This window comes from Tetrahymena thermophila (assembly GCF_000189635.1).
Source record: "Tetrahymena thermophila SB210 genomic scaffold scf_8254697, whole genome shotgun sequence".
Classification (NCBI taxonomy): Eukaryota; Ciliophora; class Oligohymenophorea; order Hymenostomatida; family Tetrahymenidae; genus Tetrahymena; species Tetrahymena thermophila.
In genome coordinates, this window is record NW_002476463.1 from 1,317,117 (window position 1) to 1,333,871 (window position 16,755).

Genomic DNA, 16,755 nt, shown 5'->3' on the forward strand with positions numbered 1-16,755 from the left:
GTTTTAGAAGAATAAGATTACAAAAATTATTTTAAAAATTAAAATTTGCATTTAAATTGGATTTAAATTTTATGTCGGTTCGTTTTTTTAATATCTTATTTTTAGCTTACTAAACTCATAAAACAAAACTAAACATGAATAAAGTTTTCTAATTTATAAATTTAAAGCATATTAACAAGTAAAGATATGACACATTAATTGGGTGTGAAATTTATAAATCTGAAAATACTTTATTTATTAATATTATTTTTTTGGAAAATTTTTAGAGTAATAAGTTTTGTCTGATAATAAATTAATAGTTATTGTCATAGATCATAGACTACTATTAAATCTTTAATGGGTTATCTACAAAAAGGACATTCCATTTTATAACTCTATTTAATTTATAAGGAACATTCATAGCACGAAGCCTTATGCCCACATGGATAAAATACTGTATTAATTTATTTTGAACTACATATTGCACATAATTGACTATCATTTAATTAAGGAATATCCAGTTTTACCTTTATTTTAAAATTAAAGAAATAATCATTTTTAATTTAGAAAATAATTCTTTACTTCCTGCTTCTGAGCTTCATACAAAATTACTGAAAGATATAAGCAGCAAACACCACAAATAAGATCAGCAATATATGGTATACAAAATATAAAAAGCATAAGCTTCTCAGAGGATTATTCATCTTCATTCTTTTGTCATTTTATTATTAAAATATGCTTTAAAAATAGCTGTTAACACAAATTTTGTTGACGATTAGAATAATTAATAAGCCTTTTGAGTATTTTTTAATATAGTTTGGTTTTGAAAGGCTTTAAATGTACCAAAACCTTTAAGAAAAAAAGATTTATTCAATAAAGATAATTAACTAAAATTGCTTAATAATAAATATTATGTAAATGTATGTTACCCTCAAAAAGAGGATTTCTAAAATGGAGTAAAGGAAGACTACAGAAAATACTGAACTAGTTATCTAATAATAAAATTGTATAATTTATAAATATTTATCAATTATTTCAATAAATTACGACTCCATGAACTGCAATATGCATTTTATTCAGAGTTAGAACTCCTCCACGTCCAAAAAATATTATCAACAATAAACACATTACATTTACTGCCTATCCCACTCTCATCTATAAATCAAATTTATATAATAAATTGATAAACTTTAAAAGTTTAATTTAATTTATCTACTTTTCTAATTGTGTACATTACAAAGCCACTTGATGAAGCAACTGTTTATAAAATTAGCGCTATAATACATCTATTTCTCCATAATTTAATATGATAAGGAAGTCGATTCCCTCTATATTCTGGATCCAAATAGTCTTGATAATATGACTATAATTATTTATCAGGTAAATTATTGCTACTGTTTTGCTTTTCTTTTTATTCTTCTACCTCAAAATTTGAGTACATTTTCTTCTAAATACTTAATGATTTTGTGATATGTATCAATTTATCTATGAATATTTTATAAAATAAATCTTAATTCGGAACAAATAATACTTTAATCAATTTTTAATATAATCAACGAATAAATAATATTATCAGAAAATTCATAAGCGAACCAATAAAATATTCAATTTAGTATTTTCTATTTTATTTATTAAAGCACTACAAAAAAACTTTTAATCTTGGATTTTAATCTATCTCTTAAATTCTAATTTCTATACTATTTGGTTAAAACATTCTTTAAAAATACTTCGATTAGTAGTTCAAATTAAAATATTCATGATTAAGAGTAGAAATTAATCTAAAACTTAAAAATAAATTATAATAAATTTCATTTTTTAATATTATTCACTCATATTTTGTCAAAAATTGTAAGGTTGTAATACAAAACTTACTTATTTTTTTATTATATAATACTTTAAATATCTTCTAATAATTTTTAAATAAATTTTCTAGAAAATCCTATTTTTGAAATATCTTGCTTGATTCATACATAAAAAAGTAAAAACTTCTAAAAAATGTATTTCTAAATCAAATATATTTATTTACATGACAAAAAACCTTAAATATTAGTTAAATCTATTTAAATTTAGTACCATAAATAAACTAAAGTCTAAAATATCCTTTAATTATTTTATTTTATTAAAACACAATAAAATAATTGAGCTTATAATTTACAAACTGAATCCATGAAAACCAAATAAAATTGACTCTTTAATTTTATGCAAGGAAGACAGTAAATTTAAATAAAAATAATACAAATTAAACATTTTCAAACTTTATTATTAGTTAAAATTATTTTTTAAAACCAGTAATTTTTGATTTATTAATGAATATTTTTATTAGATTTGTGTATTGACACTGAAATTAATGAAATGTAAAAAACAAAATCTTATTCAATTATTTGATAATCGAAATCACTTTGAAATATCAAAAACAAACAATTATTTTTTTGATTAAATGTTTTTAAAAATAAATTTCTTTTTCTTAGAATATTTTTACAATTTAAGTTTATTTGTTTACTATCTATTATTCATCGATTTTATTACAAAAATTAAAGCTTAAAGTAAAATAAACAAAGTAGGTGATTTTGAAAAAATATAAATTTATATTGATGTTTATTACTTTAGAATGTAATAGATAAAAATGCATAAATTTTAATAATAAGCAAGAATTAAAATGATTATTTTTATTTATTAAAATAAATTTATTCAATATTTTTATTGTAAGGAACGAACAATATTTTTGTCTCAATCAATACCTAGTTTTGACGAATGATAAGAAAGCAATTAAGTATATTTGTATTTAAGAAGCTAAGGTAAAGATGAAATTAATTTGGAAGGTTTAGATAATAATTATGAATATTAATAATTTTTATAGTTTAATTTAAATTTTATTATATTTATTTGGTTGAATCTATCAAAAAAACAACATAGAATTGAATGAATGAATTTTAACTTGAAATTAGAATCGCTCATTCACATGCTATTTTATAATCAAATGAGGAGAGACAGATACCGAATGCCTGAACCAAAGACAATGGATGCATTACGTCCATATTAAAAGCATCGTCACCAACACGACCAAATTATAATAAAATCATTTCATCATTTTAATCGTCAATTAATTAGAAGTTTTTTACTGATGGTCTATCTACTCTACCATTAAAGTTTAAGACGAAAGCTTGGACACTATCGTTCCATTTTGGGGGCTTATTCTGGAATAATAAAAGTCCATCACGTCTACCTGTTTTAAACATTGGGAATATACCTTCCTTGTTTGATGTAGGACGTATAGTTATTGGATCGCCATTAGGTTACAAATCTGGGATTAAGACTTTCATTTTACGAGGACCTCTAGCACCTAATAAATTAGATTCGTAAATAACACCTGCTAGTTCTTTACGTGCGTTTTCTAAATTTTTGCATTTCTTTGGGTTCTCACCAGTATCATAAATGTGAAATTCAGTTCCAAGGAAGTTTGAACGAACTTTACCTAAGAAATGAGGTGACTTTCTAGAGAGCTCTGTTTTACTCATCGACATAAGATAATTGGATGTCTTGTTGTTGGAACGCTTCTTTCCTGTTAGGAGATAACGCATTCCGCTTGATAGATGGACGTGATATTTAGGATAGAAACGGGCAAAACCACTCTTATCTCTTCGAATCTAAGTTTAAATAATCATACCTTTAGGAATTGGCCTTGTTAAGAATTGCTTCATATCAAATATTTCTATATTTTCTGCTATGTAAACTGAGGTGGGACTTTTATTTTATGCAATATTTTACTAAATTTGCTCGTTTTGCTATTAAGTAACTGGATGATTCACAATACCTACTGCTTATTAGGCTTAATTTGCTTCATCATCTTCATCGCCAATAACTTCGCTTTTATTGTTCTTTTATTCTTCAAGCTTTTTCTTATGGGCAGCTTCTTCATCCTCCTTTTCTGAATCTTCACTGGAATCTCCATATAAATTTTTAAGAAGCTAATCTGCTTGAGCACGAGCTGCGTTATTTCCTGCACCTTCTTCCTTTTAAGATTCTGCAGGTTTTGTACTACTGTTTTAAACATTACTTGATTGTTCTGTGTTTTGTTAAAGAGGTTAACTTTCTCCCTTTTTATTTAGCTTATCAATAATATTCTCTCTTTCATCCTCATCAGAATCATCAATATTGATAATGTTGTTATTCTTGATTTCATTATCTTTCTCATTGAATTTTACAATATTATTCATCTTGGAAACAGGAGCTAAGCCAGAACCCTTAGCATTAAATTCACCTGGCACATATTAGTTATTATTTACTGAACTATTATTAACAATTGTTTAGAGCTTGTCAAAATCAATTCCGTCTGTATTTTATCCGTAAGTAAAGCCGGCACCTGGCTTTTTGTTAAAAGTCATTGAAGAAGTTCCAGTGAAAGCTGCTTATTGCTTATTTAAGAGAATATCACGCTATCTATCAATAACAGACTGCTTGCTTGAGGTCTAAGGGCGGTCTTCAGCGTTGCTATAACCAGCATTCGAAAAAGTTGTCTTTGTGCTAAACCCAGTCTAATTAGAGCTACTGTTATTATTTAAGTTTGGCTTGTTACCTAATATTAAATTATTATTGTCATCATCGCTATCGCTATCATCATTAAATTTGAGTATTCCTGGCTATTTATTGCTGGCCTAGACATTTGAAGAGTTGTTAATAGTTGAGTTCTAGTTACCTCTTCCATACTGCTAGTTTCTTCCATATTACTACTTTGAATTATTGGATGGCTTGTCGCCAAAATCGTCATCTCCTCCAAACATTTTAAAGTTTTTTTTATTTAATTAATTCTTTATTTTATTTTTTTTGATATCAAATTGTCTCTCTACTTTCTCTCTTTTTAAAAAATAAATTAACTATTTTCTGATTAATTTTTCTTTATAATTTTTTTTCTATTTTGATAACTCTTATTAAAAATAAATAAATCATTCTAATGGAAACACATAATTTCTGTATAATTATTACTACTAATTTAAATTTTTACTCAGCTAACAATAAATTTGAGGTAATGATTAATTATCATTTAGCTGATTTGTTAAAAACAAACACATTTTTTTCTCTGATTTATATTATTTAATTATTTATTTATCATTCATTTTTATATTATTTTTATTTTTATTTTTGCTGCCAAGTTTTTGAATATATTTTTCTTACTTAAATCAATTACATATCTAGCTTGCTTTTTGTTCTCGCCTTCTTCCTTTCTTTCTCTATATTCAAAAATTGTACACCATAAAAATTTTCTTTTTAATATCTTTCTTTTATTTACCATTCAGCCTTTTTCATCTTATTTTGTAAATACAGAAATATAAAAAAAACTCAGATATGATAATTATACATAGTACTATGCTTTTGCTATTAATTTTTTTGTTTTTTCTCTCCTTAGAGCTTATCAAAATTTATAACTTTAAATTATTTTCGAGATAATCTCAGTGTATAAAAATAGAATAATTACTTCTTATAAAATTAGATTTTTATTATCTTTTTTAAGATTTTTAATTTTTGAAATCATAAAATTTAGATTTAAACAGATCTTGCACCATTTTAAGTATGATATATTTCAAGAAAGAGTACAGTATATTTATAAATTTTTTTGAATTCTTTTGTAGTGCTCTCATAGTATAACGAATTAATATGATCGCTACTTTTTTTATTATTTCTTGCTTTGAATTTTTAATTTATTTATTTTATCTTTTCCAATCACTAAATAGTATTTTATATTCTATTCTAAACCTATTTTTTTATTTTGAATGATTTATTATTGGTCATAGTAAAGTTCAAATTTTAAAGTTGTGAATAAAAATTAAGTATAAATAAGTTAAGTAAATTTGTTTGATAAAACAAATAATAATTTTTCAATCTGAAAAGAAAGAAATTATTAAGTAATTAAATAATAACTTAAAGTTATTAAAAGCAAGACATCCGATAATAGATAATTATAAAGTGTACTTCAGCCAATTATTTATTTATCGAAACAAATTAAAAAATTATATTTTTTTACCTAAATTCAAATTTTAATATTTTTCTACATTAATAGTAAGCTTTTTATAGACTTTTTGTTTTATAAATATTATAAATTTAAATAAAAATTAATAAATAGTTAAATAGTAAGTAAATGGAAATATTTGCTTTTGTTTTTTAGTTGTTTCAACTTGATTTGCCCAATTTATAAATTTAGAAAATTATAATAAAAAATGAAAGGTTTGAGATTAGAAAAATCATTTGAATGATTTAAAATGTAAATTTAAAAATAATTTAAAAATTCAAGCAATTTAAAAAATAAGTTTGTGATAAATAAATGATCAATCAATGACAACGAATTAGTTAGTTAATTAGTTCTACCTTTAAACATTTAATCAAGCAAATGCAATAAATATAAGAATCTAATTTTAACACTTATTATAAAATCATATTTACTAAAAATTCAATTAATTATTTTTTGATATTTAACTAGAAATAAATTTATAATTAAAAATAAAAATAAAATTTTATTCAACATTTAAGGATTTAAACATAAATATAAAATGGTATTTTTATGTATTTATTTTATCAGATTTAGCATATGAAAGAAGGATACATAAATAAATAGATATATTAACATATCCTATATCCTGTATTTCATTGAGTGATTTCAAACAAATTATTGAAATATTTTCAATTATCTTTTTTTGTTTTTGTTGCATTCACTTTTTCAGATTTTTATCTGCTTTCTTCTCTTAACTATTTTTTAAATAATTTAATTTGGTCATAGTATTCTTTCATGTGACGCCATCCGGATTCACTTGGTTTAACGGGAAGTACTTTAAGATAGATATCACGAATGTGCTTGGCATAGATTTCCCAATCTTCTTCATTTTTCAAGTTAAGGTGATCAGGGAAATAAGTGTCGAACTCATACACTTCCATAGTATTGTATAATTAAGAGCACATGATTAAGGCATGATCAACTAAATTCATACTATCCTAAGTTGGGTTAAATTTAGTGTACTTATAATTGATAGCATATAATTTAATTGGGAGGAAAGATTCAAAAGCACCTTTCTTGAATGAAAGAAGGTAGTGACTGTTAGTGGTAGTGCCTTCAGGGAAGATTAAAATGGGAGGAAGATTTTATCCTTCAGAGATTTTTTTGCCACGCTCAAGGATAGCATCTCTTACGGCATTTTTTTAGGATCTGTCATCTCTTTGAACAAATATTGATTAAATACCAATAGCAGCAGGTCCGAATAAAGGGAAATTAGCTATTTCTTCTTTAGAGAGGAAACTGGGAGCTTCTTTGACAGCTGACATGGCCATAATATCAATCCAAGAGACGTGATTGCAAGTAAGAATAGGTGCGGATTGACCCTTTTTCTCGACTGCATACTTTTCAGCAGGGTATTCGGGTTCATAATCTTTAATTCTTTTTTAGATAGTTTTAACTCTCATAAAACCACATGCAAAGTTGATTCCCCAACCGACAAAATTTAAGTTCTTGGCTATCAAGAAACGCTTCCAGCGGGGAAGTTCATCTTGTGCTTGGCTCATATGCTTAATACCTAATAATTTGCAAGTCATTGCAAGAGTAGAAATAATAAACACAAGAGATAGCAATCTAAAAGGAGCCAAGAATATGGCACAAATGTAAATTTCCAATAAGTTCCATTGCTTTCTTTCAGTTCTTTCAAAAGGCTTGTACTCTTCCTTGAATTATGGCATAGGGACTGAGAGATAATTGTAATCCTTATTAATTTTTTTATTTATATACCTTACGATAAAGATGGCATATGCCGTCCAAAGAGCTGCTATAATTATCAACCACATGAGAATTAATTAATTAATCAATAAATCAATCAATATTTATTTCTCTACTTTTTATTTTTCTTAAAATTTGTAATCAATTATTTTTTTATATCATTTTGGTGATGGGATGTTAAAAGATTTCTAGCAAAAATCAAATTTTTAATCAGGATTAATCTTATAACTCGTTTAAATTAATTTATCTTAATTAATTATAAAAATTTCTTACTAAATAAAGCAAGCGCAAGCAAACATAACTACATCTCTTATTTATACTACAAAAGAGTCAAAGATACTCAAGCGCTAAATATTTTTATATTCATATTTTCTTTAAAATGGTTACAAAATATAACTAAAGAAACTTAACTTGTGAAAAAAAGTTAAATATTTTTAAGGCACTAATGCTACTTAATTGAACAAACATAATTTTATCTAATTTTTGTAGTACTGAAATTTTCTAAAATATTATAGACAGGCAAAAAATAGGCATTTGAATTTCAGAATTTGTTAATTCAAATAAAAAATATTATTAAGACATCACCTACGACATCGCTCACCTTTTTATGTGTAACTCTAAAATCTTAATTTCTAATTTCTAAAAGAAAATTGATATTTTGATAAATTACAAATACGTCAATAAATTAGTCTAAACAATCAATTGTAAATGATTTGTGAAATATTAATTTCCTTACTATTAATAGTCATTCCATACGTAATTATATTCCCAAAACATCTTTTAGGTAAAATAAATTTAGCAAACCAAATAAATTTTGATTTGGCATTCAGCTAATTTTATTTTTTTAATTTAATTTCACGTATTTTGATTTTAAATTAAAAAAAAATAAAAATCTAGAGTGAAATTCTAATTATTTTATTGATTTATTTTGGATAATTTATATTTTCTCAATATTTTGAACAAAGCAAGAACAAAATAAAATTAATCAATATTTTTTGTGAGTTTTTCTATAAATTTTTTGTTAAATTTTCCATTAATTTTTTATAATTTTTTCTATCTTTTCTATTTTCAAATTTTACTTAAATTTTTTCATTCAAATTTCTCTATCAACTTTTTTAGGTTTTTCTTTTTTATTTTTTTAAAATACATTTTTAATTAGATTTTCTACGAATTTTTTATTGAAAAATGAATATAAACATGAAAAATAAATTAAAATTTATAAATAATTTCAAAGAAAGAGTTTGCTTTAAAGTGATTTCAAAGTGAATTGACAAACAATATAAACTTGTATTTAAAAGAGAAAGTATTTACTTATTTTAAGTTTTAATTTTAAATTTATAAGAAAAGAGATTTAAATTAATTATTATTTAATTCTTATTTATCTTCAGAACAAATCAAAGTCAGGCTATTTAGCAATATTATTTTACTAAACTGGCTTATTGTTAGCGTTATTATTACCTTTAGATATAAATAAATATTATTTAAAAACTATTATTTTGAAAAAAAAATTTATTACTTTAGATGCCAAGCATGTCATCTAGATCATCAAAAGCATCTTTCTTAGCAACGTTTTAATTTCCGAATCCACCTGAATTAGGATTAAAATTGTTGTTGGGTGCACCTCCGAAACCGCCACCCATATTCATATTATTATTCATTCCAAATCCAGTACTTGGTCCAGTACTCATACCTGCACCACCATATCCCCCCATATTTGGATTTGTGTTAAATCCTCCAGCACCACCTAGAGGATTATTATTATAGAGACCTGCACCAGTATTCATACCCATGCCAGTGTTCATACCCATTCCATTATTCATTCCCATATTCATTCCGCCTGTAGGAGCCATACCTCCCATTCCCATAGGATTATTATTTATATTGGTTGCAAATTAATTATTTGCTCCCATAGCACCGTAAGGATTGGGATTTGTGTTATATTAGTTCATGTTATTGTAACCCATTGCACCACCCATATTTTATCCTACAGTATTGAATGCTGAATATTTATTTGCAGGGTTTACTTGAGCATTATTTGACTATTTATTGTATAAATCACTCTATTTAATATTAATAAGTTTTTATTATTATTTAAAACATAAAATAAATAAATAATAAATTACGATTGAGGTAGTACCTACATTGTTGACAGGAGGATTATTGAAATTGTTAACAGGAGGCTAAAAGTTATTATTATTATTTACTGGAGGCTAGAAGTTGTTATTAACAGGAGGTTAGAAATTGTTATTAACAGGAGGCTAGAAATTGTTATTAACGGGAGGCTAGAAGTTGTTATTAACTGGAGGCTAGAATCCGTTGTTTACAGGAGGTTAGAAATTATTGTTATTTGAAGATCCATCAAAAATATCAACTAAACTATTTTATTTAAAAAAATATTTATAATTGATACTGAATATGATTGAAATAAGTAACTTACTTTCCAGTATTTTAGTTAGGAGGTTAAACGACCTTTGGAGGGATAGAAATAGGAGGTTGATCATCATCATCGTCTAATAAATTAATCATGTTAGTTTTAGGAGGTTACTAGACAGGTGGTTGAACAGGAACTTGTTAAGCAGGAGGTTAGAAATTTTGAGGAGGTTAGAAGTTTTAAGGAGGAGGGATTCTATTTTAAGCTTTAGCAAGTGATGTGCTTAAGGCTTGAGCGGTATCTGCAAAAATGCTAGCAGAGGGAGCTTATTACTTACTAGTAATTTCAAGCTATTAAATTTGATTCATCACTTCTTCTTCTACTGCTTTACCTCTAAATGGTTTGGGCTTTTGATGTCTTTTTAAAGCTTGATGTCTCTCAAGAGTCTTAAGTATAAAATAATTTGCATAAATTAATTAATTAATTGAAAGTATTTGGTTACTGATTATATATCATCATTGAGTTAGAGAGATAATTCTAACAATTATTCATCATTTTCTGTTGCTAACTATTCTATAAGACCCTACATATTCTTTTCAGAAGTTTTTAAAACTGTAATTAAATCGTTAAGAGCTCCATTTTGATCAACATTTCCTTTAGGATCTTAATTGTCAATCATTTCCTATATTAAGTTTAGTTATAATTATTTTATTACTCATTTATCCATATTAAATTAATTACATTAACCAAAGTGATGTTTTGCTTTATGGTCTCAAGATCGTTTTTCAACTTAAGTTTTGGGCCAGAATAATTTTAGTTTGAGTTAGTCTTTTTAAAATAATTTTAATTAAATATAATTTAAAAAGGCATATTTAATTTAAAAAAAAAAAATATTTTTTTTACTCTGTTTTAAGTAGCATTGCTTGATGTAGAACCAATTGGATTGTTTTAGCTGCTAGGAGGTTTGTTTTAGAAAGTGCTAACACTGCTACTACCGCCACTGCTTCCCTTTAAATTCTAATAAGGAGAAACATAATTGCCAGGAATTTCAAAACCTTTTTGTATACAGCCTTCATAGAATTAAAAGAATAAGACTTATAAATCCTTATGGAAGATTTCTCTCCAACATTTAATCAAACAACATAATCTCTTTTTTACCTATTATTATTAATTTATTTATATTATAGTTAATATTTATCAATTTTATAATAAAATCATCTATTTTCTTTTTAAACGCTACTATTAAAAATTAAATGCTTTATAGAGCATTTAAAAAACATTAAAGAAAGGTAGAACAACTAATATTCGTCAAACAGTTTAGGAAGAAATAAGTTTTGGGGGAGGCAGAGGTGTATTTATTTTTTTATATAATTAATAATATTTTTACTAAGTCATCTAAATCATGAGATTTAAGAAGTGTACCCATACGTTACATGAATTCCTTGGTTGCAATTTAATTATAAAGAGTAATATCGCAACTGTAAGAAAGATATTCTAACAACTCCAAGCACAACATAACAACTGTTTTGTCTCTTTTCATGAGTCTATTATGAATCTGCTTAATGGCTTCTTTAGGCCTATTTTGATAAGTTAAATAAAATCAAGTGTTAAGTTTAAAATAAAAGCTCTGCAAATATTAATATTTAATGTCTGGAGTAAGACTGAGAGTAAAAAAATGTGTATTATCTGCTTATTTTTAAGCATCTAAATACAATTTTAAAGGAATACATTTATTTAAAACGCTAAAGAGCTTTAAATTGAACCAAATTTAAGATTATATGAAATATAACTATGATATAAAAGGCGTTTTACATGTCAGGACGAGAGCGAACAACTTCAGACACTTCGCGCATTGCATTCACATCAGGGCGTTCCAATCTTTCGCTTGTGGCATTTTCAATTAAATTACTCAGTACTCTATAATAATCCATTTCTGATATTTTTTCTCCTTTACTTTTATAATAGCTATTTATTTGTTTTTCTCACAAAGATTCTTTTTTTTTTTCTTTTTTTTGAAGTTAACTAATAAAATCGAGCAAAATTTATTTGAGTTTTTATTTAAAGTCCTGCTTTTATTTTCTTTTTAAAGCACTTTCAAAAATTACGATTTATCAGATCATAATAACCTCTTCATTTACTTTCAATTAATTGATAACTTTTATTGAAATCATATAAAATTAATAAATAAATGAATGAATAGCTTGCTTTAATCTCTTTATTTTAAAATATCAAAAACAATCTCACTAAATCCTCATTATATATGTTAATTATTTCTGCACACAGAAAAAAAACACCATTATTAACTTTGGTGCATTCGAACAACTCGCTCACTGTTTCAATCTTCAAAATTTTATTTCAAAAGTTTTTTTAAAGTAAATAAGTTGAATAACAAATAAACAAAACAATTGCAAAAAAAAAAATTAACATATTAATTTTCAAATTTATTTTTAATATTTTCATTCGTAGCTTTTAGCTTAAAAGTAATAGACATTTTAAATTTATATGTCTCCACCAATTCTGATTAGTTGATTATCTCCATTCTTACTATTGTTAGATCTACTCACATATTATATTTAACTTTTGAGTTTTTGAGAAGAAAATATTTTATTTTTAATAATTAAATTAATTGAAATAATAAAAATTGTTATTATTATGAGTTTCTTATCTTATTTAAAATCTAAAGTTGTTTCTATCTATTTTTGATTTAGTTTTGGAAATAAACAGAATATTTCACATCAATTCTCCAAAAAATTTTAAGAATAAAAGTCAAATTTAAAGGCAATCAGCTTCCATCAAAAATTAATAAAAGTTTACTTCAACTCAAATTATTTCAATATTTTTTGAATTTAAAATAAATATTAACTTTTAATTTATTATTTTAACTTTAACTAAAAAATAAAAATCTCCAACTTCCACATTTAATTTTTAAAATCAAATAAATAAAATTAAAATCTAATAATTATAATATCTTCAAATTTATTTTGTAAATAAACTTTCTTTTCCCAAAATTAAATCCGCCATCCTAAACCTCTTTTATTCTAATATGGTTTTTTATATTAAACAAGAACTTAATTTTATTCTTTGAAATACTCAAAAATTTTTATTATAATTTTAAATAAAAAAATAAAAAACTTATTTTTTAAAAATAAAAGAAAAGTGAAATTTTTTATTTTAAAATGAGTTTTTAAAATATTTATTATTCAGTTAAATTTAAAAGTAAAATTGGATTGAATATTTTTATTTTTATACCAAAAAATATTTGATTTGACACCAAACTTATTATTTATTACTTTCTAGCTTTGATTCTTTTATGAAATAATTGTAAAAAATTGATTAATGTATCTTAAAGCTGATTAAAATATTCTAACATGATATTTTTTAAATAACACTAAAATTTATAAAATTATTATTTAACTTTTAGAAATACAAAAATTTTGAATTTTTCAAAGATTAAAATTTAATTAACTGAAGAAGTTTGGATCTTTATTTAAAAGACAAGTTTCTTTTTGGTATTTTCTAAAAAATTAACTTATTAATTATGCCGTAAACTCTAATAATAAACCTATTATTAGTTAGTTATTTATTTATTTAACAATAACTTTTATTTAAGAATCTTTTTAAGTTACTTTTGATAATATTTTAAAATTTTTTATGCTTTTAGTCGTCTAATTAGTTCTAGCTATCTGAATCATTAAATTTTATTATTATTATTTTTATATGTGTAAAAGGAATTAAAAATAGTTTTAATATTAATGTTTTTATTATTATAAAACAGAAAAAAAACAATATGAAATTAAATTTATGATAAAGAATTCAATTTATTTATTTGATTTATCAAACATTCCAAAAGAAGATTTGTCCATTAATATCGTTTGAAGATATAACATTCTTCTCAGCAGGATAGTGCTAAAGGCAAATAATTGGATTAGAATGACCAAATTTAGAAGTTGCTACAGGTTGTTAAGAATTTCTAAACATGTTTTGTGCAGCCAAACCTACTCTATTTTAAGCTACTTTAAATGCAGTTTGATCACTGCTTGCTTCTATGGTTTTGATTAACTTGATGCCACTTGCACTAGACTCTATTTAAAGGACAGAACCGTCATAAGTACCAGCTATTAAGGTATTATCGTCTTTATAAAGCATACAAGAAACAGGTAGGCCTTTGAGGTGAAGGGGTGTTTCGTTAAAAGTAGGCTTTCCTTCAGGTGTTATAGCTATGTTAAATATACTTGAATTGTGAACTGAGAAAGTCAAAAGCTAGCCATTAGGTGAGAAAGCTAATGAATCAATCCATCCACCAGTGAGATTTTGTGAAATTTCAATACTAGATTCATAATAAGTATCAAATAATGTAAACTTTCCTTTATATTATGGATCCTCTTAATTCAATTGATCAATGTACAATTATTTGTATTGCTCAATGTCTGCTTAACTATTCTTTTGTTAAACCATGTCTTCTATATGGCTTTAATAATTTTTTTCAAGATTCAAAGTTATCAAACGAACAGTGAAATCCATTGATCCAATAGCAATGGCCTTAGAGGAAGGATGGAATGCAAGTGCAGAAATAGATCCTTTGGGACCCTTAATTGCCATAGTGCTCCACCAATTATTCTTTGTATCATAGTAACCAACGTATGCCTTGTGATCACCACACCCAACAGCAAATTTCTTACCATTTGGACTCCATACACATTTAATACAGCCTAATTTATTTTCGCAAATAACTGATTATTTAGTCCAATTGCCATTCTTATCCTATGTCCAAACCAAAATAGATTTATCATGAGATGCACTCAAAAGCTAGTTATTTATGGAAAAGCTTAAACCAGAAATAGTTTGTGTGTGCTCCTTGAGTTAGGTTTTGTATTGCCAAGTATTAATTTATCTGAAGGAATCTTTTTTTAAGCTATATATTTCAATTACATGAGATTTCTTTAATGAAACTGCACACAATGTTCCATCAGGAGAAAATGTATGGCAAACTACTCCTTCTTCCTTAAATATTTTATCAACTGCTGGCAACTCCTACATTTCGATTCACTGCTATAAAATAATTTCTAATATTGATTAGGAATCTTTTTCCCTTTTGCTTTTTTATTTATTTAATTTTTTTAGTGTGTATGATATTAAAGATTTTTGTATCTTATTTAGTTCCTTCCTTATAAGACAGTAATCAGCAATAATTATTTATCTTATTTGATTTATTGATTGATTGATTGCTTGATTGCATACATGCTTGGTTCTCTATGACTTTACCAATAAAAATTTATATTTATTGAAAATGCATAATTTGGCTGATTATCAAAAACCTAATTCTTTGTTTATTAGATTAATTGACTAATTGTATGTAAATATGCATGTTTCCTGCTATTTAATAATCCATATCTGACTAAATTATTTCTTAACAAAAATTTCTATTGATGTAATTCTCTCTATCAATAATTTCTTGCCTTTTAATATTATTTTGCCTTAAAATATTGGTGATAGATGAATCTTTGTTATTTAGAAAATATCATCTATTTTAATTGAGCTTTTTTTAAATAATTAGATTTTAGATATTTTTAATTTCTTAATTGCTTAGAATTAAAATAATAAAAATTTTAATAGTTTCTTTTTACTATTTATTTTAAAAATATTTCTATTATAATTTAATGAAAAGTGTTAGAAATTCATTTAAATTAAGTTAATTATTATAAATGAATGATTATTTTTATTTAAAAATTAATTCTCTTTTTAATATTTTGTATAATTAATTAATTTAAAAGTTATTTCTATTATAATTTAATGAAAAGTGTTTGATATTCATTTAAATTCGTTTGATTTTTATAAATAAATAATTATTTAATAATTAATTCTATTAAATTTTAATTTCGTATTTTGAAATTTCTATTAAATATTTAAATTTCAATAATACTAGTATATAAAAAATAGACAAAATTAATTGGAATAATTAGTAAATATTATAATAAATAAATAAATATATTTTAAAGAAAATTATATTATTAAAGTTAAAAAATTTAATTATTCAAAATTTATTATTTTTTTTATCAGATTAGAAAAAAATTTGACGAAATCAAATAATCATTTAAAATTCATAAAATTTATTAATAAAATTGAAAAGATAATATTTAACAAACATCTTAATTAAGGCATTTTAAAAATATTTTTGTAAATTTTTTAGAGAATAAAATTTATTTTAAAAAATAATTGATTTTTTGTTTTTATGATTCATTGTAAACATAAACAAAAACTTTTTTTACTTTAGGGTTTTGATATTATTTAACTATTTATTATTTTAAGCTTAAATATAATAAAAGTAAGTTTCTATGAAATAAAAGTTACCTTATATTGCTAAATCTATTTTATTGAATTATAATATAGAGTTATATTTTAGCAAAAAAACTATTCTTTTAATAAAAAATTCGTTAAAAATTTATTAATGAAGAAAGTGAAAATTCTAATTAAATTGAATAGTTTTTAATTATTTATAGATACTTCATAAGAGTTGTGTGATTATTATTTGTGAATACTTTATTTTGATTTTATATTACTATTCTAAAATATGAGCATTAATATTTTTTGGAAAAAATATATCTTAGACATCTCATTTAGCCTTTTTTAAATAATTTATTTGACTTAATAAATGATC

The 16,755-nt window shown here is 23.9% G+C and overlaps 5 protein-coding genes across 5 annotated transcripts; all 5 read right to left on the minus strand. All coding sequences in view use genetic code 6, as the record gives it.

Annotated features, from left to right (window-relative positions):
- Positions 1 to 305: 305 nt before the first annotated feature.
- Positions 306 to 1,420, minus strand: TTHERM_00354799 (zinc finger, C3HC4 type (RING finger) protein; the record flags this gene model as incomplete). Its single annotated transcript, XM_001471155.2, has 5 exons — positions 306 to 506; positions 562 to 690; positions 909 to 971; positions 1,027 to 1,134; positions 1,196 to 1,420. The coding sequence occupies 5 exons, from the start codon at positions 1,418 to 1,420 to the stop codon at positions 306 to 308; spliced, it is 726 nt and encodes a 241-aa protein (XP_001471205.1).
- Positions 1,421 to 2,930: 1,510 nt separating this feature from the next.
- TTHERM_00354800 (Tub family protein) lies at positions 2,931 to 4,757 on the minus strand (the record flags this gene model as incomplete). The annotated part of the gene is made up of 1 exon (XM_001010378.3): positions 2,931 to 4,757. The coding sequence occupies one exon, from the start codon at positions 4,755 to 4,757 to the stop codon at positions 2,931 to 2,933; it is 1,827 nt and encodes a 608-aa protein (XP_001010378.1).
- Positions 4,758 to 6,648: 1,891 nt separating this feature from the next.
- On the minus strand, positions 6,649 to 7,797 carry TTHERM_00354810 (acyltransferase; the record flags this gene model as incomplete). The annotated part of the gene is made up of 1 exon (XM_001010379.2): positions 6,649 to 7,797. One exon carries the CDS (start codon positions 7,795 to 7,797, stop codon positions 6,649 to 6,651), a length of 1,149 nt encoding a protein of 382 aa, XP_001010379.2.
- Positions 7,798 to 9,129: 1,332 nt separating this feature from the next.
- TTHERM_00354820 (VHS/GAT domain protein, putative) lies at positions 9,130 to 12,031 on the minus strand (the record flags this gene model as incomplete). The annotated part of the gene is made up of 8 exons (XM_001010380.3): positions 9,130 to 9,789; positions 9,853 to 10,105; positions 10,167 to 10,546; positions 10,603 to 10,782; positions 10,842 to 10,928; positions 11,004 to 11,258; positions 11,488 to 11,677; positions 11,913 to 12,031. 8 exons carry the CDS (start codon positions 12,029 to 12,031, stop codon positions 9,130 to 9,132), a joined length of 2,124 nt encoding a protein of 707 aa, XP_001010380.2.
- A 1,903-nt stretch (positions 12,032 to 13,934) lies between these two features.
- TTHERM_00354830 (actin-related protein 2/3 complex subunit 1A/1B) lies at positions 13,935 to 15,137 on the minus strand (the record flags this gene model as incomplete). The annotated part of the gene is made up of 1 exon (XM_001010381.1): positions 13,935 to 15,137. The coding sequence occupies one exon, from the start codon at positions 15,135 to 15,137 to the stop codon at positions 13,935 to 13,937; it is 1,203 nt and encodes a 400-aa protein (XP_001010381.1).
- Positions 15,138 to 16,755: the final 1,618 nt, after the last annotated feature.